The 26,625-nt window shown below is 30.0% G+C and overlaps 2 protein-coding genes across 8 annotated transcripts; one reads left to right on the top strand and one right to left on the bottom strand.

Moving 5' to 3' along the window:
- Window positions 1-339: 339 nt before the first annotated feature.
- Window positions 340-6,294, bottom strand: LOC114123695 (longitudinals lacking protein, isoforms H/M/V-like). 3 transcript variants are annotated; one of them, XM_027986758.2, is made up of 8 exons: window positions 6,124-6,271; window positions 5,759-5,849; window positions 3,351-3,491; window positions 3,081-3,287; window positions 2,890-2,995; window positions 1,190-1,470; window positions 902-1,090; window positions 340-595 (listed from the first exon to the last, which is right to left on the bottom strand). In XM_027986758.2, the coding sequence occupies exons 3-8, from the start codon at window positions 3,489-3,491 to the stop codon at window positions 500-502; spliced, it is 1,020 nt and encodes a 339-aa protein (XP_027842559.1). In that variant the 5' UTR covers window positions 5,759-5,849; window positions 6,124-6,271; the 3' UTR covers window positions 340-499. The 3 variants fall into 3 exon arrangements, with proteins under 3 accessions (XP_027842559.1, XP_027842557.1, XP_027842558.1); XM_027986756.2 differs by lacking the exon at window positions 5,759-5,849 and having other exon boundaries at window positions 6,124-6,294; XM_027986757.2 differs by lacking the exons at window positions 340-595; window positions 902-1,090; window positions 1,190-1,470; window positions 5,759-5,849 and adding an exon at window positions 1,588-2,438 and having other exon boundaries at window positions 6,124-6,294.
- A 390-nt stretch (window positions 6,295-6,684) lies between these two features.
- LOC114123694 (uncharacterized) lies at window positions 6,685-26,300 on the top strand. Of its 5 annotated transcripts, XM_027986752.2 has the most exons (6): window positions 7,110-7,681; window positions 7,751-7,896; window positions 8,060-8,413; window positions 22,424-22,574; window positions 22,698-22,908; window positions 23,024-26,300. In XM_027986752.2, the coding sequence occupies exons 4-6, from the start codon at window positions 22,432-22,434 to the stop codon at window positions 26,093-26,095; spliced, it is 3,426 nt and encodes a 1,141-aa protein (XP_027842553.2). In that variant the 5' UTR covers window positions 7,110-7,681; window positions 7,751-7,896; window positions 8,060-8,413; window positions 22,424-22,431; the 3' UTR covers window positions 26,096-26,300. The 5 variants fall into 5 exon arrangements, with proteins under 5 accessions (XP_027842554.2, XP_027842553.2, XP_027842552.2 ...); XM_027986753.2 differs by lacking the exons at window positions 7,110-7,681; window positions 7,751-7,896 and adding an exon at window positions 6,685-6,832; XM_027986751.2 differs by lacking the exon at window positions 7,751-7,896.
- Window positions 26,301-26,625: the final 325 nt, after the last annotated feature.

The raw sequence follows: 26,625 nt of genomic DNA, 5'->3' as shown, positions 1-26,625 counted from the left end.
ATAACATGTGTGAAAAAAAATATACCTTTATATGAATATCAGCCAATTTATAAAAAAAATAACTCAAATTTTTATAAATTTGTTGAATCAAAAATAAACTTAAAACCTGATCTTTGACATACTCTTTTATCAAAAAGAAAAATCAAGACAGCCAGAAAATAGTTTCAGAGAACATTCATGAAAGAGATTTTCACATTTTATTTCATTTTTGATGAAACCATGCTAATGATAATCATATAAAATGAGAGTTCATTATAAATAAGATTCATGTTTTGTATTTTCACAAATAACAGTATCAGTATATTTTTCAATTTTGAAAAAATAACAATCTTGAACACATAAAAAATATAATATATATATCTATATTTATAATAATATGTGACTATGTATAATTTTGTTCTAGACTAAAATAAAATTAGAACAATTTCTTAAGTAGTAACAAATGGTAACGCTTTGTTAAATATTGTAAGTTGAAACAAATTGATATCACAAAAGATAATTAAACCGCTGAATCTTCTGTCACTTTTTGATTCCGAAGATGATCAATCGTAGGAACATCTGTGGATTTTGTCTGAATTTGTTTTTCATGAAACTCCTGAATGATAAAATAAATAAATGTTATATAAAATTACACAGTGTAATCAATTGTCTTAAAAAATTGATAATAGTGGTGAGATTCTACCGTATTAGAATAATATAACAATGTTCAAATAACTAAATAATGTGGCATCGAAAAAAAAAAAATCATTTGAAGAAGACTAATATATTATTTACTAAAATGTAAATAATGTGAAATGACAAATGAAAAGTATAGTATAACAATATAATACATAATTTTTTTTAAAAGTTAAGTAAATTAGTAATCATAGATGATAATTATATTATATAGTTAAATAATCACCTGAAAACAAGGAACTAAACAAAGGTTTATATTGCATTCAGGGCAGTGATATTTAGTTTTACGTCTCAAGAACCTTCCACGGGTATCTATTGTGTTCCAACAGAAACTGCATCCAAGTGCTGGTCCAGAACGTAACAATGGACAATGGTCAGATCGTGTTGATCCATTATAAGAATCATTTGTGTTTACCTATAATGCAATTTAATATTTTCCAATAACAGTCATAGCATTCATAAAATTATGCTAATACATGTTACACAGAATATTAATACGCAATGTTTAGATTACCTGTGATACACTAGTGGGCAGTTCATCATTGTAGAAGCCTCTAGCTGTTGAACAGGGTTCAGATGGCTGAGAAAGTTGTTTGACTATGGTTGGTTTAGGAACAGCTAGTGTGTTGGTCGATGATGGATTTGGCTCTGAACACTGTCTCTCGAGCACCCGGATTACAGGTTCAGATTCATCACTTGTTTCGTGTTTAACAATTGATGTATCTGTACTCGTAGTATCACTATCATTGATTTTTATGTGGGGTTGACGTACTAGAGTCCTAATTCGTTTATTAACTGGAAAATTAAAATATTCATTTTTAATATTTGCTGTTGACACTTTTAATTTAAATTAAATTTATAACTATTATTATCATTGTTTATTAAATTCAAGGTAAATAAATACAACAAAAATACAAAATACAATAGTTATATTTCGATACACATTAAATTTAAAAATAGTTTTGTTATACAAATCAAATTAAACCTAATAATATATTATAATCGTAATTTCTATACAAATAAATAATTTAAAATTAACACCAGATTGCACAATCATCTGTTTCAGAGAAGTTTAACGAGTCATTAAATACTTAACAATCCCTTAAACATAAAAAAAATGAACTGTGATGGATGTGTCATCAAATATTAATGAATCGTTAAATTATTAATATTATAAACTATTTGTGCAAACCAGCATAAGTGAAATTATCAACTAAAATAAAAGGAAACAAAATAAAAATATGATCTGTTAATAAATAAATCCATAGTTTATGTATGGTTGTCTGTTGAAAATATTGAAGGTGCAGGTGAAGAATAATAGCATGGGTTAATCACTGTCAGAGGCTGTGAGTACATTTGTGAAACATAAGCAGGATGATCAACTGCCGAAGTTTGAGATGTTGAAGGTTCGTATAGTGGCGCTTGATACACTTGCTCGGATGATTGACCATTGATTGATGATGCTGGCGATGGTACTGGAATTGATGAGGAAGACTGACCTTTTCGATGAACGGGATAACCTTTTTTTTTGTACTCGAGCCACAATGTACGGTTATTTATCCCATACTCTTGAGCAGCACGACAAAATCCCATACGGCCCACACGTACAGCTTCAAGAGCTTCTTTAAAACGATCACTCTCTCGTATACCGGGTTCTCGTTTTTTGCGTACTTTATTCTCTGGTTTGGATACTGCTTTGGCTTTGGGTATGGCGTAGACACTGTGAGGCGGGCAATCAGAGAGCTGCTCCAAAAACGACCAACCTGTTAGCAAATGTTGTAATTTGTAATAAAAATTTCTGGTAAATAAGATATTTAAAATGAAAAGAAAAGAAGACACAAAAATTAAATTTTCAAGAAGAAATACATTTAAAGACATATTTAATTATGCAATTAAGCAACTCTTTAAAGTGAGCATTTACAGGTTGAACGTTTTTGAAACTATTCACTCATCTAAATAGTTACTCATATTTTGGATTCGCTTAGCAAAAATAATCATTATCCTACAAAACTGTATAATAAATGAAAAAGAACATGCTTTTTTATGTACATTAATTTTATAGATATAAATAATGCTTTCATTAAAATGTCGAACTAAATACAAAACAGAATCAAAACTTACAAAATTAAATTGCATATTAAACTTAAACTAATCAATAAATAGTAAATAAGTACTAAACTACAAAAGTATTGTTATTAATTATATTAAAAATACCTTCAGGTTTGTGGTGAACAATTGTTGTATGATTATCTGTAGATGATTGTTTGCTTACACTAATAGGTTTTGATGTGTCTTGTCCTTGTGATGTAGGTTGAGATCTCTAAAAAAAAACAAAAACAAATACATGTAAATATATGTTTATAAAATATAAAAATTGATTAATTTGTATATAAATAAATTCGTACAGTTGACATATTGTCTTGTTCGGTTACTGAAATATCTTCGATAGAACTATTGTGTTCAGATTTATCACTGGATGTTTTCATGAGATGCATTTTTTTTCGTTTAGCCGAGGGTGACAACAAACTATATTCAGTTTCTGCATGTCGTGTTGTAGCAAAGGGAAACATGGTTTTCTCTGTCAACCCTTTTATTTGTAAGCTTTCTGCTGCCTTGAAATATTTTAATGATTAATACTTAATAAATGGAATAGAATAGAATAAAATAAAATTTACTTTTAAAATAATTGGGAGTTGATCTTGAGAGATATTAACCTCGCCATAGTACATAAACTCAATTAATGTTTTCAAATGATTATAAGACATGTCTTTGATGATGATTATTGGATGCTGACAAGGTGTTTCGTTGAAAAGCATCTATAACAGAGAATAAACATTCAATTTAAAGATACAACTAAATTATTTTTATAATAAAAATTTAGATAAAATTGATAACTTATATTTAAAATAAAAATCATTAATCAATTTGAATTAACCAATTGAAGAGTTCTGTGTACTGTGTAAATAATATTTAAGATAAATTGATCAATTTTTATTTAATTTAATCAATCGATCCAATGATGCAATTTTAATATTAAAAACTTATTAACATTTGTGTTTTCTTTTAGATTAAATTCTACAAACAAATTTATTAATAATTAACTTATCTAAAAGAATAAATCACTGTTGAATATTTAAAAACATTTATATTTTGATATCTAAATATATATAAAGTTCAAGTTTATTAAAAGTTGTTAATAGGATCTAAAGATGAAACGAGGATCATAATCTTTGTAGAACTCTTTATTATCTAATCAAACCGATCAGTATATCGTAATAAAAATAAATCCTTTTTGCAAAAAGTCATAATTTCATATCTCCTTTAAGTTTTTAAAATATTTATAACTAAATACTTAAGATTTTTCTTTTTGTAGACTAAGTGCTCAAATTAGGAAAGTATAACTTTTTACAACATTTATCAAGTGTTAATCTTACATATATTTTTCTAACATTTACTTGTATGTAACTTTTTTTTTATAACATAAGTTATAACTTATAAACAAATTTTATTGTATTAAGAATGTATTTAAATATTTGTTAATTAAATTCAGAACAAAAATAGTTATACAATTTCATATTTTATGACTGCAAGGCATAATAAATTCATTGATTATATTTATTTAGCTACTCAACATTTAAGAGAAACAAATTACTTGACTCGGAATTAAAATTTTACTAACAATTACATTGGATACATTTCCATTGTTATAATTTTTTTAAGCATTTAGTTATCTTATATGATCTTATAAGTCATTAAGTATCTACATTTTTAAACTTAGGGATTTCTATAAAAAAGAACTATTATGAATAATTAAATAAGAAAAATTAAAATATATTTAATTTCTTTTTTCAAAGCAAAATATTAATAATATGTAATATGTGAGTATCTAATCCAAAAAAAGTAAAAATATGAAAAATTAATTTAAAAACCAATTTAACCAGAAATTTGTGAAATATAAATAAATAACTTTTAAACAGATATAAAATATTATAACTAAGTAAAAATTAATTTATGGAAATTTAAATTAAATTTGTTCCCTACTTTCAATAAATGAATACAAACAATTTATTTACTATTTTTACCACACACTATGTGCTTCCCCTAGAATAACTATATATTAATACCTTAGTAAATTTTGTTAAGAGTAATGTTTATCTAATTTAAGGAAGAACAGTTTTAATATACCTAAAGTATTTTGTATGATAATATGTTGGTCTAAGATAAAAAATATCATGCAGACATCTTCAAGAGAATCCATAGGTAATTAATAATAAATACATAACATCAATGCCAGCGCTAGGTTTTTCGCTGCCCTGTGCCAAACTACCAAATACCTATAATATGCCGCCCCTAAAATTCCAAAAAAATTTGCCTCCCTGTGCAGTTGCACATGCCTTCTGCCGACACTGCATAACATCTAATAATATAGATAAATCACTTCAGTTGAATACAATAATGTATAAGTGATGAATTAATATTTAGATACCTAATCTGAACACACTATTCAATAGTAATACAAATTAGTTATCATTAAAAAAAAATAACAGTATTATAGTATAAAATATATGTACTATAATAAAGTAGGTACATTAAGTATAATATATAATATCATAGAACAACAATAATAATATGTTTCAATAGAATTTCTTATCAGTCATGTTTTTTTACTTTAAAAATTTATCTATTAAAGATAGGTATGTTTTATTTGTTTTGTTTGTAAATTGTAGGTGGTACATAATATATTAATGCAATAACGCATATCTCTAAATTATCAAAATAACTAAAAATGATTAATAATAAAAATAATTCAAAATACAATTATTAAATCATATTTTAACTAGATATAATATTAATACACTTTTATAAGCATATCTGCTAATGTATCAGCTACTAATGTATGGTTATAATAGTGATATTATTGTATCAAAGATTAATTGCTATATGAAAGCTTAAAAATGTACGCGACCATTTATCTCACTGCAGTACGTCATTAATTAATTAATTAATTAATCAATCATTAGTAGAGATTCTTATATATTTTTGTTACTATCTATTTAGAATAATAATAAATTATTTTATTTACCGACGATTTAATTCAACTATTTAAGTGATTGAGCCGCACTGTAGTAAATACCAAACATTCGTATAATAGGTATAGTATTGGTTTGTTTGACCTGAAGAAGTACCAATAACGTATACAATATTAATAACGCGTTCAACTAGTATAGAAGACGATATATGGGAGCCGCCAAACGTGACAGAAACAACAGTCATTAATAACATTTATTTCACATTGAATCTAAACACTGGAGATCAACAACAGGCCAACGGTAATGACAACATCCAGTCACTGATTTATAGATGTAATAATTAATGATAAAATGGAAATAACTATAAAGATCGCCCACTACCAATGGTTAGGATATGAATTTGAGTTTTGGGTCTTACTTGAAAATAGCTGCTGCAAGCAGATAGCACGACTTTGTGCACTTGTATTTTACGGCCCTCGGCGGCGATAGTGGCATCCACGAACATCTCACTGTTCAACAGGCCCGTCATGACATTCACCAGGTTAGGCTGGTGGTTGTTCCACCGCAAACAGAACCTCTGATCAGCCATTATTTGAACCTGCAGATCCGCCGGACACGAAATGGATGGACCACCAAACAAACAAAACAAACGCACGCGATAATCAACATGCAGTATACTAGTCTATGTTGTTGTTGTTAAACATTAGTGGGGGACTCTGTTATAATCGGGTAACTTGTACAATGGGAATTTCACGTTTATGGTACTTGATACATCATTATGACGAGTGGTACTGAGACGGCGAGTTTGCGAGCGACGACGAGGTATATCATAATATAATAATATATAATATACAATCTATACTCGCACTCACCTTAGGGCTTAGGAGCACTTGTGAAAACGTTTAAACGACCGCACCGGCCAGTAGGTACGTAATAGCTCGCAAGTAGTCGTAGTTTGGTTGAGAAGTGGTGAGGAAGACCCGAAACGAAGAAGAAGACGACGTCGGAATCGGAGACGGACAGGCCGGCGAAGACTCGGCGTAACGATAGACCAGCAGCGCGAGCGTGAGAAACGAGAAACGGAAAGAGGAATTAAAAACACCGCCGTTCGTCGTACACGCGAGAAGGTAATAATTTCTCTTCTCCTGGCTCGTTTTAATGTTTTCAACTTTTTTTTTTTTCTCTCTTTTCTCTCCTATGCTAATAAATAACTTTTATTTATAAATAAACAATTCATTATTATGATAAAATCGCGACCCATGACGTCAATCGCCGCGCAAAATCGCGTTGGTCACACCGGCCCCCCGGCCCGCCGACCGCCGGACGCACTGCCAACCGCGATCGACCCACCCCGCCCCGCCAGTCGTTTGGGACGACCACCCGCCTGAAAGGGATCGCGTTACCGTGCCATAATATAAATGCGACGTACATATTATTATTATAATAATAATATAAATAAATTACTATACACAGTATTGAACATACGCCGTATTTACCGGCTGTTAATATTATTATTATTATTATTTATTACTATTACTATTCGAACGCCTTTTATGCTTCAATGCCATAATTTTACCGTCCGTACGCCGCACCGCAGCCATCGTTGTTGTGAGTTGTTTTGGTACGCGTTACGAAAACGCACTAGTGCAGTGACGCCAGTGAGTGCACTACTACATTGTCATGACGCGTACCTACTAACGATAAAATTATTGTTGTCGAAAATGTTTTAATGTCATGATTTTGTAGTTTGTACTCGGTATGATGCCAATAAGATGAAACAAACTCGTCGTTCTACGACGTGCACGCGAATTTCGTTTCAATTTTTTTCATTTCATTTAATTTCTCTTTTTGATTTTATATTAACTTAATTTTTATATCGCCACTCGTCCTTTGACGGTTTTTTTTTTTTTTTTTTAATTTTTTTTCAATTTTTTCTTTCTATTATGCGCCGCGGTTGCGCTCGTTCCAACTCAGTGGTAAGTATAATATTATTATTAACAACATTATATTTATGTTAACGTATTGTGTTTCATAATTCTACTTAGGTACGATTATTGTAGATCATCGTACCTATTACGTATACAATTGCGCGCACACGTGTGATAAATTATGTTAACTCGACTTTGCTTGACTGTTTGCATTCGATAAATATTAGTTCGACGCTTCTGCGCATTTCTCGAATAAGCTCAAGGTCAGTCAAAATAACTTACTTATAGATGACGAATTATTTATTTTCACTTTTCCCGTTGCATAACGTAATATTATTAATATAACTATTAGGTACATTTGTACAGCAGTTTTACTACAGTTTTCATTATTATTTAATCATTTTTATGTTTGTTTTGGTGTTTCAGTTTGTTTAGTATTTGTTGGTCTCTTGATTTATCATTTCGTATCAAGTAAGAGTTGTGGAAACATAAGCGCATTGAATGTATCTCTTGCCGTTGTATATGCAGCATCACGGTCAAAAGATACCCACTACTACTACCTACTGCTACTACTAAGATTACCACTACAATACTTCTACTGCTACTACAACAACGCTTCTGCAGTCTGTGAGAAAGCAATCATTAAGAAATTCTAGTTAACTTTATTTGGACTTACACATTTGCCAAATTGAGCATTAGTCATTGCCGTTTATTGCTCAGGATACACAACGCTTGTTAAGACGACTTAGATAATAAATTATATCAATTAAGAGAAATAAGGTAATTAACAACACTATAATATCATCTACATTCATAATATGATAAAATGGTTTTAAGCTTCCTCCAATTATATAGGTACTTATTATTTATAATAGGTACAGCTTCTCTATTTTTTTTAGTTATTTCTTAAGATGCTAGTGCATTTATTTTAACTAAGAAATAAAATATTTAGTTTATTAGGAGGTATATTCGTAACTAAGAAAATTATGTTTGGTAAACATTAATTTTTTATTTGTATTAAAATTGTTCTCTATTAGTAATATTATCTACTTAATTAATTTAAAATTTACCTTTAGTCCATGCTAAATGTTTTAAAAACAACATTGGTACCCTATCTTATAACTATACATTTTATGATTATCACTATATGGATTGTGTGGTTATGCGTATTATTAACCAATAATAATAATTATTTTAAAATTTAGAAAATTGTTAAAAATAACTAAGATTTTATCAAAATCTACTGCTTTTGAGCATTAAAATCATATTTGATGCACATTAAAATAACTAAATCTATACTACAACCAGTGAATAAAAATGAATATTGATAAAAACTATTGTAAACTACCTACAAAAATGTGATGTATTATTATACATATCGAAACTAATAACTCTATAATTTTTAGAAAATTAAAAATAAAGGGTTCCATTTAAAAAAATCAATAGATAGCTGATGCCGCCTGATGTAGATGTAAAAAAAAAAAAAAATGGGGAAAATATGTAATCTTAGAATAACGTGTCTTAAATTATAAAAAAAAACCTTGATACATTTTAAAGTAGCAAGTGTTTGCAATAAAACAGAACTAAAAGTTAATTTTTATACTACAATACTAAATTTTTTTATTTGTTATTGAATATATATTTATTTTTTTAATTTTAAAAATGTGATTTGAACATCTATTTAGCTACTTAGGTTTTGAATACATAAAATTATTGATTTACTCTGTGCATTTTCAATTGAAGAATTATTCATTCGTTTCCACTATGCTATTAAATTAGTTGCACTTGTCACTAACATTCTTAAGGATCTATCAATTTTTATACATTTAATAAAAATATATCTATTGAATACATATTTACTAATTCTTATCTTATTCTAATTCTGTTCGTAGATACTTAAATTATTGATATTGCAATAATGTAAAATCAATGATAAAAAATAATATGTACCGTTGTACCTATTAGTTCTTTATATTTATGTTACGTGCTTAACCTTCACTAGTATAACTCAACAATTTAATACAGTTTTTAATCTTAAATAATAGTGAAAATATTTTTTATATATTTGATATAGGTAATATAATTTAGTATTAGGTATATTAACTCTACATAACAATTGAAGTTTTACTTATTAAAATTACCAATATGGATTCAGCTATTATCTTCTATTAAGCTTTATTCACTTTATTCTGGATTTTTTTGTGGTTGTTTACTTTGATAATTAGTTACCACTGACATCAAATCCTTATACTATAAATTTGTATATCAAGTATCTTGAAAAATATGAGTTATTCCTACTGAGTATATTAAAATAAAACAAACAAAAACCAAGTACAATTTTTTTCCTGCTACATATATTTATTTTTATATTTTCGGTTGTTTTATTTCAACTTTTTTCTTTCTTTGTTCAAAATTTGTTTAACCAATATTAATCACTTATAGTATTACTGTCCTTATTTGGTTTTAAATTATTAATTTTGAATCCCAATAGGTATTTTCTTTTATTTCCTAAATTTTATCTTTCAAGCTCTAATAATTAGAGTATATTGTCGTATCTAGGTACTATATTAATACCCTAACCTCATTCAAATTAATCACATTTAACACGTTGCCTGTCACATGGCCACCAGAAGTCATTCAATAGATATTTGTTATAAGCCCATCATATTATTCAATATCTTCCAAATTTGTATATATTATATATTTGAAAAAAAATTGTAATGATTCCTGCTACGCCACAGTCCTTATTTTAGTGCATTATTGTAGCGCCATAGAAAAGTTAATAGTATAAAACAAAATTCATTTATGGTTGCCAGCGGTCATGTAGCATGGTAGGTTCTAGGTAGTAATGATGAACTATGAACCCTGGCAGTCACAAATTTATATAATTTGAGAATTGCAGATGACCGTCAATGGTCATATGGCAGTCAATGTATTAAAATCACAAAAAAATTAGACCATGAAATTAAATTTAGCATTAGTAAGTATGTAAAATGAAGGAATATGATTGTATGTTATGATACTAGAAAAATTAATATTTGTCTACATTATAGTATTATAATTATTGGTAAATATTGAACCTAAGTCAAAATATAAATATCATTAGTATAATTTAATAATAATTAATTACTAAACTACATTAATTCTGTACATTATGTATACACAGCGACTCACGGTGTTCAAATTTTATGTGATAGATTTTAGCATGATATATTTAAATCTGCTGTCACATAAAATTTTGAACACCTGTATATACTGTGATATAACCATTAAACAATCTGTGATTTTCAATAGATTAATTTTTTATTAGTTGAATAGGATTATAGCTATTTTAATAGATACTCTTTGGCTCAGAGTTTCAACTTTTTACTGATTATGACAAATAAATATTTTTAAAAATTGGTATTGCAACCATCACACCAAAACGACAGTTAGTTAAACGTCAAACATAAATATTTTCAGAAACCATAAGTGAAGTATATAAGTATATAAGCATATTAAGTAATTTGACTGCACGGTTATAAAATAGATTTACTCATATACTCGTATTTGCACCTAAATTACGACACACACTTTGGAGGCGGCCAGCAGTGCAGGCGTCGAGATCTGCAGCGATTGAGTAATCAATAGAAGAATTAATCATCAGACACGCTTGCATTTTGTAATTAGTGGAAATCGGTGGCTTTTCCGTTTATATATTTTGATTTTTATTTTATGGATTATTAAGTAAGCTTCTATAAAGTGCGAACTTTACTCTGAAGAATATTTAATGCCAACTCGTCCCCTCAATAATTTAAATGGTTCTATAATGTGATAATTGATGTAGTCTAAACAGTCACAACCATCGCCACTAAGTAGGATTTCAGTTCAGACAGCAAACGTCACTTCCGCCGTTATGAGATGATACACACGACAATACGACATGTATTGACACGTACCTCCTAAGCAATCAATAAACCATAATTTAGGTATTTAAAACTCTTTATAAGGCATAGGAAAACAAAATAACAAAATAAAATAATAGTAATATTTTAAATCGTGTAGTTAATAGCTTAACAGAAATACAAATAAAGTAAATACAAGTTCCTGGGTTTAGTGATTTAATTGACATTTACTTTGGAGCGCTCTACTGATGAATTACTGAAACAGAGCCTTGAAGATTTTATCTTTTTGGTGGCAAGCTTTTCCCATTTCTCTCTGAATGGTGAAATCTAAAATTGTAAATTGTTAATAATCACATACGACATATATGTCCTGAAAATTTTTCAATTAATAGGTACTATTGTCTATTTATAGATAGATTATTATGCATTATTTAATATTTATCACTAAATAATTTTGTATTTATTTTATATTTTATTGATTCATATTTTTAAATAGATTTGATATAGGTAGGTACATTAAATGTATATAACATGAGTAGTTTTTACCTCAATTATCTAAATACAATTCTATAATACTTAATTAATTTTATTATAATAAAGTTGCACTAATGTAAACATAAATAAATACCTTATACTTAATATTTCATACTATAATTATATAATATGTTGGTATTGTCGTTATAATGAAGAATCGGACAATATATTTTCGTTACATGTAAAAATTAAAGTCTCACTGATAAAATGTAAACCTAGAAAGATAATTACAACGTATAATAAATTTATTAATAGATACTAAAATTATTGTAGGTATTATTTATCATTTTGATACAACCAATACATTTTATTTTATTCGTGATAATATTTGGAATTTTTACAATAAATATTACAGTTGGAAATTTTCTTTGTCATAATATATAAGTATTATTACATTTTTATGCTTTTGAGAATGACACATAGGTAATATTGTAATATCTTTTTGAACGAACAATATTATTTAACTTCTATATCTACCTATATTATTAATTAATTATAGTATGTTTTGTTTACCTACGTTACTTAGTCACTGAACAATGTGTATCAATTATATTGTACTAAAATATTAAGATTTTCCATGTTTTATTTACAAGAAAAAACATGAATACATAATACATTATGGTACACTGACACAGTGACACGTGTAATATTCGATCAATGAACGTTCGACTAATATAAGTTTCAGCGATTGTCTTATACAAAAGACTATTTTAATTAAATTTTTGATGTGCCATCATTTTATAAGTTAATGCGCATACTACGAATATGAATTATGATTAACTATTGGTGGCTAAAAAGGGTTTATGACAGCTGAAGCCTGATTATCATTTTGACTGGGATGAGAAGGCTCGTATTATGGTATTAAAATGTCAAGTATTTAGTGATTTATTTTACAATTATTCGCAAAACAAGTTACTATAAAATAGTTAGAAGTTTGAGAATAGAACTTAATAATATTTGCTAAATAGAAATTATTAATTAAAGTAATTGTACAGATACCTAATTTAATTTATGTATAATTCATCATCAAAGCTACTATTTGTCTTTGTCCTTTTGTTCATTTTCTAAATTAATTCCGCGTAATCTATCATACTAATAATTCTTTTATTCTTTAAAATATTCATATATTATCATTTATATTTGGGTATTTTCTATTGATTTTATTGACCAGTAATATACTTGTCAGGTTATCGTAGTTAACTATACAATATATATATTATATATTATAGTTACTGAACTCGACTATACTTATTGGTATTACGTATATTAAATAAAATATGCAAAACGATTTATTAAAATTAGAGAAGTATACCCCCATTATGCACCTATATAGTTAAAAAGTCTTAAATGAATATACAGGTTACGAGTTTTTTATTTATTATGTATATTTATTTATATACTCAACTGCATTACATCTTAATGGTATTATTTCTCTTTACAATTAAACCATATAAATCTTCGATAAAATTGTTGAATAGGCATTTACTTGAATACTGACATTAGATACATCTCTTCAAACAATAAAAATTATATTTCTTTCCGCTGTATGATTTTTTAAATACTACTGATTAAACCCAAAAATATGGTGGTTTTATACCTAAAACTTAAAAAAATGTATCTAAATTATAAATTAAATTAAATCTATTATTTTCTAGTCATGCGTAGTGCATATGGATATGACAAAATTATCTAACATTTAATCGAAAAATTAAATCAATTCGAATTTTGTTGCAATTTGAAATTTCTATTTTCTATTTATATAAGTATTGACGGTGAATCAACATCAAAGAACGATTAAACACTAACGATAGGGTCCTAAAATAAAGTATATAAGTGTTGACTGTTAGATTTTTACAATAATTAGTCTCGTTTTTTCCGTCGTCTACGTTGAGTTAGTACATCGTCGTTCTCTGATATGTATAATTAATTAACAATAATTATGAATTGCTTTAAGATAATGGTGATATAACCATTACGTGGAGGGTGTAGTGATATATGGGAAAACATTTTTACACTTAATGTAAGAAATAAAAATCCCCCCCAAAAAAAACCGTCAATAAATTTTGAATTTAGTATTGTATTTACTTTTTACTTTTTTAATATTATAAATTATATCGATATATCTCTATTAGATATCAATAACTAAAAATATATCGTTGTACATCACTATTATTTTCTAATTCCAAACCCTAAATAATCAGTTTATTAAAATAGTTATGTTGATTGGATTTTTAATTAAAATAAAAATTATGAATTCTTTGTACTATAACTAAAAATTTTGTACAGCTTAATTATTTAGATTTTTATCATATTAATATTTATTATAGACTAAACCATTTTGAAAATTAAACCTAAGTTAATTGCTGTAGATAATACAACATTAGTGATGCGCAACTTCGTATCTTATTTTACGTAGTACCTATGAGGCTATATAAATCAATATAAGTTCTATGTTATATATAAATATTAAAACGCAAATATAGTAATAATAATATAGGATCTCTTATTTGTTTGAAAACACGATATTATAGTATTATACCTAATCTGAAATCGAGCATGAATGTATAAATTAAAACTAACTGATGATTAATTCAACGTGGGTATCCGTCTTGAAAATATGCCACGACTAGTTTGTTAATTGTTATCTTAACATTTATGTTCGTAACACGGATATTTTTGGATTAAAATTAGATTAAAAACGTGTGCATAGGTAGATACCGTATATACAATTTTAAGTATGTTATGTACTGTTTAATGCATAAACTTGGGACAGTTTTCTACTTCAAGTTTTAATTTTTATTGATATTAAGCTAATATTGGTGATGTTAAAAATGACTCATCAACAAATGGTTTACCTTGTCTTATTAGTTTTTAAGTTGATAAGTATTTTTTTTTTTAACTCTGCTTACAACTTATTAGCAGACTTCAGTAATTTTACATGAAAACTAGACACTAGTTACTTATCTATATTTATAAAATAGAACACACGAAACCAACTTAAAAAAAAAATGTTAAATGAAAAAAAAAGAGAGCCAATAAAAAAAACTTAAATAATAATATGGGTATTTAATATACCTATTGAATATATTTTTTTTTTTTTAAATTGTTTTAATTATATTAAATAAAATTCAACAATAAGTTATAACTTATTGATTTATAATTAGGTACATAAGGTAATTTAAAAATAATAAATATACAATAGTAACATGTAATAATCAAATAAATTAACATAGTTTAATAATTTCTTTTAAATGAAAAAATTACAAGTTTGTTCCAAGTTGTGTTACATTTATACATTGTAAGTTACGACGTTTAAACTTTATTAAAATTTAATTTAATTTATTTTACTTAAACCTACATATACAATATACATACCTCAAAATAATAAAGAGTAACAATTGTAGTTATTATCATTTGTGTTTTCGGTTGTGTTATAACATTAAGTCGATGGATATAGACTTGTTTAAATAATTATAAAAAAAAAGTTTTAACTCAACTACAGTTGTCACATTTGAGAAATCGTTTTCTTACTAATAGTTTTGCGTATTAAGCGCCTAGGTTGTGTGCATATGTCTATACAATCGTCAGAAAAGTATACTATTATAATATATATAGGTATATATAATATTTCATATTATAATAGATGTACCTATTATAAAAGAAATTATTAGTACTTATACATACGTCTTGTCGTGTTACACATACAAAACAATAAACGTAAACCATTTTTTTCCAAGTTTAAAATATTTTTTTGAAGCGTGTTGAGCTTTTGTGCTGAATAAAATTGCGTAATATTCTCCATCATCGTCTATAATATTAAAACAAAAAAAAAGATACATCGTCGTAAGTCGATTATAAGACCACGGCAAAAAGCATTTACCTGCGATTGATTCAGTTGCATCTTGGATCATGTACCTATATGGATTGAGCTATCTTACTTGTGTTGACAATTTATAATGTACAAAATATTATAAAAAGATTCTAAGTGAGATATGCCATTTACGTATTCACGAATATTATACTTTTCACTTATTTACAGTAGAACCTCCATTATCCGAACTAATTGGGACCACGCCGAGTTCAAATAATATAAATTAAAAAAATATATTATTTGTACAATAAATATAAAATTATTATTACATATTATTGACTTATTATACTTATTAGTTTACACATTACATATTATGTTATTACTTATTACGAATTAACGAACGTTCGGATAATCGAGGTTCTACTGTACTTTCGAAACATGACAGTTAACACTTTTAACATTCCACATGCGCAGATCATTCCTCTATAGGGCTGGCCCAATGCAGTTGCAAAATAGGTAGCCGCCTATATAGCAACACTATTTTAGGGGCACCAATTTTCGAATGAACCAAATCGATTTAATTATTATATTATCTATAATACAGAAATGTTAAAATTGCCTAGGGTGGCGAAAAACCTAAGGCCCGCCCTACATACATATCTCATCAAGAAACTCGTCAATAATAATTAATAAACAATGTAAGTCATAGGTTCACCAATAGTCTATTATAGATCATCTAAAGACTGCATACGAATTGAGCCTCAGTATAAACTTTTATGACGAATTGAGTCCCTTGAAACTTAAGGTATAATCCTAATTAGGTCCATGTTATAATACTAGTCCCTTCAAAATTTAAAAAAAATGTATGTGTTAAACATTGTCGGTATTCAAATCGAGTTATTTGATTAAAATAAAAACGATATAAACGATATTATATAGTCGTCTCTGTACGCAAATTAATGCACATCCAGACGGCAGACAGCAGCTTTTGACGCGCGGTATGATTTCCACTATTTGAGCAGTTGATTTTATATTTTATTTAAAATAATTCTCGAACTCTGTAAGTGTATTTTTAGTTTCCTGACCTCAGACTCAATTAAGTATATATTCCGTGTGTACTTGGGACTTAATATATTTTTTCCCGTTCAGGTGTTGAGACTCAATTAACATATTTTTCCCCTGTTCAGTTTAGGGATTCAATTAGTATACACAGCACATTTAAAGGGTAAATTAACCACTGTAAAGGTATTAGATACCCAATAGAAGTTCCGAGCCAAATGTGAGCATTGTGATTCACCACTAATGAATGATATACTGCTATAGTTCCATCCCAAAATCATAATTATTTATAATACGTTTTATATGATAATACATTTTATATTTTCTATACTAACGTATATATATGTAAATATATAATAAAAACCTAAACTAGAATATTCATTTTGAGTTATCCGTTTACTTCAATTGTGTTTATACATTTCAAACAATTCAACTACTTGACGAATAAATAGATTCATTTCTAGAGTATTTATTTGATTATCAATTTTACCTGAATCCAATATCTCAGCTTTCTTACGTGCGCTATTTTTTTTATCCAGTATACCTACTTTGCACACTGAATCATTTCGTTTAAATTTAAAGGGAATGTTTTTTTTTTAATTTCACCTAAATCTATCCACTTTTATTTACTTGTATAAAACTAAAAAGTACCTATGGCACTTGTCGCGCGAAAAAAATTATGCCATATTAGAAAATCCTTTTTGTTTGTTTTGAATGTTATTTCATATTTGTTATATCTACATTTTTTCTTCTTTTTTATTTTGTTTTCATTTCTTTTATTAATTATATGAGCTCTTCTGATTACATATACCTACACAATCTCAATATTTATTCGATGAAAATCATATAAATATACATATTATAAATTGTTAAATAGTCACCTACGTATTATATGTATACGATTAATATTTATGTTTTACTTTTCTCAAATGCGGACTCAATTAGTGTTTACCGTGTACAATTTTGTTTCTTGGTACATTGGTAATTCAAAAGAATACTTAGAAACTAGAACAGAATTCAGTGATACAGACGAATTATTCAACTTCTTAAAAACCTAATTCAACCTATGCTTATTGGAATTTCGATAAATCTATGTTGATTGTACTGAAATAAGTTTATTTTCAAATTAAGCACAGTTTGTAATACTAATAATATTGCACTGTGAATACCTACATATAAATATATATGACGGTATTTTAGTAAAAATTTTCCCTCGGCATAATATTGCAGAATAATATCTCGTTTAAGTTTATTATAATTTAAATACAACCTACGCCCGTTTTTATATCGATATTTAGTTGTACAGACAGTATTGTACTACATCGCTCGTTTGGACCAGCAATTTTTTCTCCGTTTTTACAGGCTCGAGACTGGCAACAGTTTGGACATTTATTTTCAAATACCAGACACTGCTTTTGGCAGCCTCTTGTCATTTAGACATAACTATGTGTATGGGAAAGTAAGTATTTTATGTATGTGATAGAGTGAAAATATGTATAAATTATTTTATTATCACGTGCAATATACAATAATTTATTGATCTGAAAGGGGTTAAATGTTCGTATAGGCTATATGTCTAAACCAGAGTAACGCACCGACTTTATAGTTAGAGGGGGAGTAATGAGAAAAATATTATTTTAACAAACAGAATACACGTATTATATAGGTATGTATTATTAAAATACAATTGTCACTGATAATTATTTAATGGCAATATAATATGCTTCTCAGTTTTTAGTATCGTTATATTATGTCGTATATATTTAAACACATTTTTTTTTTAGTCAAAAATTAAATTTAAAATAATTTAATATTAAATTGTTATTATTTGTATGAATCAAAACATTTTAATGGTAAAATGCTATTTTTTTTTATTAATTATATGTTCACTATGATCAACTTGATACTTGCAACTTTGCGAGTAATTGATATTTGGTATCTCTACGACGACAGCTACCTATAGTTTGAAGTTTCATTAGCACTATAATTTATTTATAGTTGTTGAAGCACATTTTTTATCCATATTAAACATAAATATAGTAAAATGCTACTATCAAATGACCATGAATATTTTGTTATTCTAAAAAAGGCTGTATCTATTTAAACCATATGATTTTAGATGTTTTTTATGCTCGTTAAAAAAAAATTGATAAATATAAATATATTGATATTATATAATATAATGTTTATGTATATATTACAGTTGCTTGAAAGCACGTCGCTCTCTCTTATGTTGTCTCCGTCTTATTAACGCATTTTATATAACAATATATTATATACAACAGTTCCAATTTTGTGCGTTTTACTTTAATATTACAGTAAAATGATCTATTATTAAACTTAAAGTTAAGAACATTATATGTATGCCTTCGTTGCACTTTTATAGTGTTCTAATTTTTAAGCTAATTATTAATGTAAAATTATATTAAGATTTAATATCATTCGAGTTGCTCAAAAACCAACAAAAGAATACAAATAATTTTTTTAGCTTGAAGTTTGATAATAGGTAATTTCACACTAATATTTAAGCTAACAGCACAACTTTTGAACTGCTAAACGTATATTTTGATATGACATAAATAGGTAGGTATAGGTTTATGTACAACCCCCTCCTAAAATATAATGTAACAACAAATTAATTATTGTAATATTTATATAATTCAGTTATTACTTGTTTATAAATAAATAAATATAGATAGGTAATGTATTTAATAATAATATTATTATATTTTTTTCTTTGCGCACTGGGCAATCACCGCTCTTATAGATACCTAAAAGAAATGAAAAAATATGCTAATATATTAACCATGTATTTACCTAAGTATATAAGTATTATAAAGTATTTGAGTAAAAGTTTATAACATAGGTATTGAATACTTTTGGTTTTTTTCCAAAAATTTAGTTGGAAAAATATTATTTCCCACTTTAATAATAGTCGTATTCAGTGAGAGTAGAGCGATCATGACAAAAAAGAACCAATGTTATAACAGACGATATAACTGAAAATATTATCATGTTTCTGAAGTGCAATAAACAATATTATTTAATATATAATTACCATTTACTATATTATACTATATATTATGTTACTTAAATAACAAACTTATAAAATAATAACTAATAGTAGTTGAAACTTTTTGGAAGTGGATATTTGAGTAGTTTTTTAATAGTTGAGAAAAAATATTCTTTATAATAGGTACAACGATTAAGTGTTACCTCTCGTTTTCCGTCTAATATAATATATACTCAATACTGTGCGATTATTTTATTAAACATCGCACTCATAATATTTAAAAATCTATTGATGTTTAAAAAAAAAAATTATTTCTATGATCCGAGTAATCATAACTTTAAATGCTATATAACTCATTAACTACTCATTTGATTTTTATGTATTGAAATACGTTAAAAAGTATTCATATTCAGTAGGTATATTAAATTTAATGAATATTTTCATTCTAAAAGTAAAATCTTTAAGAAAATTATGTTTTATTTCGACTAGAAGTTTTGTAAGAAAAATATTTTCACACATTTATACATTTATTAAAATCATATTAATTATAAAAAAAAATATAAAATAAATGAAAGGCATCCAGGAAATTGCATACTCCTCTTTTTAGTAGGTAGTAAAGCGACAGATATGGTTTTGCATACATTATTTACTAGTTTTTAGTTTGGAAATTGCTAAGTTTATATTGGCAAAATCTAATGAATATCAGTTTATTTAGAAAACTTCTGCAGTAGTGACTTCTGAAAATGTATTATATAGATCTAAAATAAATAATAGATAAATTATCAGATGTCCCAATTCATAAGTTTTTATTGTTCGTCAATAAATATAATATTGATTTACATATAATATGTATCATTATAGAACAATAATATTTTTCTTCCCGGCTGATAAGCTAGCCTAAATTTCTTTTATAACAAAATAATAATAATAATAAAACAAGATTAATTAACCCTTGCGACAGCCGACAACCTTTCAAATGTAATATCTAGTTCTACTTGAAAATGAGTTTTATTTTATCACTTAATAACAGTGGGAGCGCTATTTGAGCGACACTTATAGATTCTGAAAACTTAAAATACAATTATTTTATCGATAACTGTTTTAGAAATATATTTTTTAATATATCTACTTTATAATAAAAATAAGTATTAAATATATGTTTACCTAATAAATGTACTTATTAAATATATAATTAACACATATTGATAAAAAAAAAGCCTGCTTTATTATCTTGAACTTAACCGATATTAATATTTTTTCACACGAAATCTTAAATCTGAATACATAATAGTCATAATACCAAAACACGAGTAATGAGTTCCACGCTCAAAAGAAAACCCATCGACGCACTGACGCATAAATTAATTATATATACCCTTAAACGTGTGTATAATAATTATAGTTTAATAAAAGCCAGATAATTACAAATAAATACTGTTCACAATTTACTGTAGGTATGTTTTTATTGAGCTTTAATTTTCTCGATGTTTTACGGAAAATATATACATCTAATTAATATGTTTATTTTTTTTACTGGCCATAAACAATAATTGTTTACCGTTTACTTAATGTTCAGGCTTTTAAGTTCTTTCTTAATATAGAAGTATAATTTTAAGGTTAAAAATACCCTCGATTTTTACCTGCAAATGTTGATCATTTTTTGTGCACTATATACTTGAAATTTATTTTTTTACTAACCAGCTGGTATTAATCAAAGTGTTTAAATGCAACAATATTATTTTAAATCTATAGTAAATAATATATAGGTGCCATAATATGCATGGTGATTAATTTTTCATCAAATGTAAGTCTACGGTTTTGTTTCTAAGTTATTTGCTAAAATAAATAACCAACTAATATTCATTTTTTTGTAATTATAATTGTTTTAAATTACGTAATTAATAATTATATTTTATTGAATCATAGTAAATAAAATCAATAAAATTAATTTCACAATGACTTAGTTATTGACGGAGCGTACGTCATTATGTTAACTTGTGTTAACTACTTAGCTTCAAAATGAGTGACATTTTGTCGATTCACCATCTAAGCGTTACAGGTATTACATTTCTAATGATAATAAACAGTTTTTTAACGTATTTGAATAGTAAAAAAAAATATTTAATTTTATCAAATTAGGGAACAAATATTATTTTTTCTAAATAATATCAATTTTCCAACGTATATCTGAGTATGAACTATTAAACGTACAACGTAAAATTAAAATGTACGAACTGCCGTATTGCAATTTTTAGGTCGTTAAATGTTTTGTTAGTACTTGAAATCATTTATAAAATTGCAATTCATAATTATTTAATACGTTGGTATATCAAGTCCTGAAGTACATATCTTGTACTATGTATATTATATATACCTATATAGTAACTAAGAAAAAAATTGTAGAAACACAATAAATAAAAAATAGTAACATTTGTCTGATTTCACACCACATATCTATAACGAAAAAAATTGTTTTATTTTTTTTTTAGATACCACCATGAGTGTAATAATTAGATTGCAAAATCTGCCGTGGGCGGCCAACGCCGCGGATATTAGACAGTATTTTCAAGGGTTATCGATACCCGAAGGTGGAGTTCATATCGTCGGCGGTGAAAAAGGCGATGTTTTCATCTCTTTCAGGTAAACTTATATAATAGTAAAATCAACATTTATTAATGAATCATCATTGGTAGTGAACGAATCTCATCGTTGCGGCGTTGACCTCTGCATTATTTTCTTATTTTTATTTTGATAATTGTTTAGTACCGACGAAGACGCTAGACAGGCTATGCTTTCGGATGGCGGATGCATTAAAGACGTGCAGATCAGACTTTTGTTGAGCTCGCGTAATGAGATGCAGAAAGTCATCGATTCAGCGCGACAACAAACCTTGTATAATGCCTACATGCAGCAAAATATGATGCAGCAACCACAGATCCCCATAGTCGGGTCGTTACCACCGTTGACTGCTAAGGTATTTAATAATTGTATATATATTTGCATCCAAATGAAGACAGCCTGGTTGTGTGACAATAAATCATTTTTTTTCTTTTTAAAGTCATTGATAATGTCAATTTTGTTTCGCATAGGTCTTACCACAGCCACAACAACAGGTGAGGCCCGACCGACTCGGTGCACAAATGTTGCGTAGACAACCCTTAATGGACACCATGTCGGTACTTATGCCCCAGGACAAACAACAACAAATGCAGCAACAACTTTTGTCTCCAAAATCATTGGAGAGCAGAGATCGTGACGATAAAACTCACAAACGTAGCGATCGGTCTCGATCAAAATCCCGAGAGCGGCGGTCAAAGTCGTCACGTAGTGCGGGTAGTAGAAGGGAAAGGTCGAGGTCTAGAGACCGACGGCGACGGGACCGGAGCCGAGGGAGAGATAGGTCTAGGGACAAGTATCGAAGTGGAGATGGCAGGAGCTCGTCGAGCCGAGGAAGTGGCGGAAAATCGCAAAGGTCACGGTCACCGATTGCCAACAAAGGGGTAGACGGTAAGTTGGTCGGTGATCAACAAGCTCAAATCAATCCTTGGACCTGTCAATATGACAACATGCAGCAACAACAGGCGGCGATGGCTGCGGTAGAAAACCAACAGCCAGCCACGATGATGAACAACATAATGCCCGGCAACCTTGGGGGATTCGCGCAATTCAGGTCACCCCCCCAACCACCTATTATTCCCGTCATACTTCCTCCAAATTCTTTTCATCAAACGCAACAACAGCAGCAACAACATCAACAACAGCAGCAACAACAACAACCACCGCCGCTGATGAACAGATGGGCGCCGAGTGGTGGAAACCACCCACATCAGCAACAGCAGCCTTATGTTCCTGACAACGATTTCCGTTCAAACATGTATGGAGGTGGTGGCAGTGATGACGAGGATGATCGACAAACCGAATTCGACAATAACTTTCACGGAAGGTTTAACGAAAACGCCGCTATGAGGAGAGGACCGCCTGGACAAGATTTCCGCGAGCAACGAGGATTCGGCCAAAACCGGGGAGGTCCTCCTAGATTTCACAAACCACAACAAGCCGTGCCGCCCGTTATGGGGCAGCACAACCGCGGTGGCGGGGCAGGTCAACGGCCGTTCGACGAATTCGGTAATGGCGGTGGACCCAGGTTCAACCATCAGCAGCAACAACAGCCTCCAAGATACGGTGGTCACAACATGCAAGAAGGTGGTGGCAGAGGTAGACCATCCAGATTCAGCTCGATCAACGAAAATGGCAAACCTTCTAGGTTCAATCAAGCACCACAGCAGCAGCAGTCGCGTCGGGACAACGACGATGGGCGGTCCGCCGACTTTGACGATTCGAACAAGAGGATACCACCCCGGTACAACGACCGATACAGATATGACGTTCGGAACGCGCAGATACCTCACTGCGAGGGCTTGTGTGTGGAGGTAAATAATATGTCCAATCCGTTCTCGTACGGAGACATCCGCAAACTGTTCGAAGGCATACACATCGATGGGTCGGCGATCAAGATCCAAAAACACCGCCAGGGCGTGGCATTCGTCCGGTTTGATAACAACCACAATAAAAACTTGGCTATGAAAGTCAACGGGACCGCGTACAAGGGTAACCACGTGGTGGTCAAACACCTGGACGACGAAGCATACGAGCGGGATAACACAGACGATCGGCCGTATCCATCAGCGACGGCGGCAGCCGCCCCGAACATCGTTGATCATGTAGACTTGGTGGACGACGACGAAGAAGAAGTGACATCTGACCAACCAGCTACATCGTCTGACAAAAAGAAACCGAAGAAGTCTAAAACCGAGGACGAAGGAAGCGACGATGACGAAGACAACGATCTAGTAGTGTGTGAAAATAACAAAGACGCGACATCGACCGAAGACGGCGGTGGCGACGAACAACAAAAGGATCCGCCGACCAAGTATCTGAAACTCAAACAGCTTCCGATCACGGTGACCGAGGAAGACGTAATGAACGAATTCGACGGCGGCAACGACTTGCGCCGCGTTACTTTCTATCCTGATGGCGAGTTCTTGGGCGCCGCGCTGGAGTTTACCAACACGGAAGCAGCCGAATCGGCGCTCAAGCGATACGACTGCGTCTTGTTGGGCTCTACGCCGGTGCCCGTGCTGCGGTGCACCTACAAAGAGTACACGCAGATCAAGCGGAAATCCGGCGGCGGCGGCAGACGCTTTTCGAACGACAACGTTGGCGGCAGCAATAGCGGCGGCCGTCACCATCACCACAATCACCACCACCACGGTAACAGCAACCACCACCAACAGATGCCATCGTCATCTCCCGTTCCGGTGGCGCCACCGCCTCCGAATATGTCGGGCACCGCTCCGGTCGTCCGCTCCAACTGCCTATACGTGTACGGCTTACCGACGACCGTCACCAACACTGACATCACTCAGTTCTTCTCCGACACTTCCGTGTTACCGGACAAGATACACATCATGCTCAGCAAGTTCGGTCGCCCCACCGGCGAATCATACTGCGAATTCGGATCCGCGCAACAGGCGAGCGTCGCCATGATTAAGAACAACACCTACATGGGTCCAAATCTCGTGTGCATCGAGCCTATCAACAGGTCGCTCATGATCCAGGCCATCACTAAACCGATGCAGCAGCACTGCAACAACCATCACCAGGAAATGTCCTGGGGTGGTGGAGGAGGACCACCGTCCAGGCAACAGCACCACCACCAAAGACCTCCGCACAATCAACAGCAGTACGGAGGCCATAACAACGGTGGTCCTTATGGCGGCGGCGGCGGCGGTGGTGGAGGTCGACCGCAGCAGCAACAGTTCAACATGAACAACGGTGGGGGCCGCGGTGGTGGTGGTTACACGCCCAGGATGCGCGGACCCGGACCCGGACCGAACACCGGTCCCGAAGGATTCGGACAGCCGGGATGCGTGATCGCGCTGGACAACGTGCCGTACCGAGCCGACGTCCAGCAGATCGTGGATTTCTTTGAAGGATTTGAACTTAACAGCCAGAATGTGATTCGGCGATTCAACGATTTCGGCAAGCCGACCGGTGAAGCCCGGGTCAATCTCAGAAACCCGCAGGAGGCTGCTCGAGCCGTCCGAGTGCTGCAGAACAAGCCGATTTTCAACAGGCCGGTGCGATTGACGCTCCTGTAAGTCCTGAAACGGTCGACGACTGTTTCTGTTGTTATTGCGATGGAGTCATCAGTCAACCAATATGCGCCGGTTTAACGATGTGTATCATAATGATTATAAGTGTTCTATATTATGTAATATTCGTGTCAACCGTTTTCTTGAAACTTTGGCAAAGTACATTTATTTTATTCTATGAAAGTATAAATAAAAGATTTATTACATTGTATCGATTTTATTTTTATTTTCATTGTTCTAACTACGTCCGGATGCATGGTGTGAAACATATTATATATTTATATATAATGACGATATTATTTTTCAAACGACTTAATTTAAATATGATGTATAATTTGTATCTATTTTAATATCTATATTCTATATACCTAATACTATTTATGCAAAATGTATGTATAATTACAATGAAATAAATATGTACCAATTATATTTATATTAAAATGTATATTTTTATTTCAACTTTATAAATACAACTATAATAAGAAACAATGTATAATAAATATTGTAATATTATTTTAATAAATAACATAATAAAT

This window comes from Aphis gossypii, chromosome 2, assembly GCF_020184175.1.
Source record: "Aphis gossypii isolate Hap1 chromosome 2, ASM2018417v2, whole genome shotgun sequence".
Taxonomy (NCBI): Eukaryota; Metazoa; Arthropoda; class Insecta; order Hemiptera; family Aphididae; genus Aphis; species Aphis gossypii.
This window is presented reverse-complemented; position numbering and strand designations above follow the sequence as displayed.

Excerpts from the sequence above, each read along its gene's own strand:
- LOC114123695 (XM_027986756.2), bottom strand. The coding sequence starts at position 6,294 with ATGGCTGATCAGAGGTTCTGTTTGCGGTGGAACAACCACCAGCCTAAC. Across the intron at positions 3,492-6,123 it reads CTTGCAGCAGCTATTTTCAA|ATGCTTTTCAACGAAACACC; the intron begins GTAAGACCCAAA and ends TCTCTGTTATAG. Across the intron at positions 1,471-2,889 it reads TGTTCACCACAAACCTGAAG|TTAATAAACGAATTAGGACT; the intron begins GTATTTTTAATA and ends TTAATTTTCCAG.
- LOC114123694 (XM_050200438.1), top strand. The coding sequence starts at position 21,954 with ATGAGTGACATTTTGTCGATTCACCATCTAAGCGTTACAG. Across the intron at positions 21,994-22,423 it reads TCACCATCTAAGCGTTACAG|ATACCACCATGAGTGTAATA; the intron begins GTATTACATTTC and ends TTTTTTTTTTAG. Across the intron at positions 22,575-22,697 it reads GATGTTTTCATCTCTTTCAG|TACCGACGAAGACGCTAGAC; the intron begins GTAAACTTATAT and ends ATAATTGTTTAG.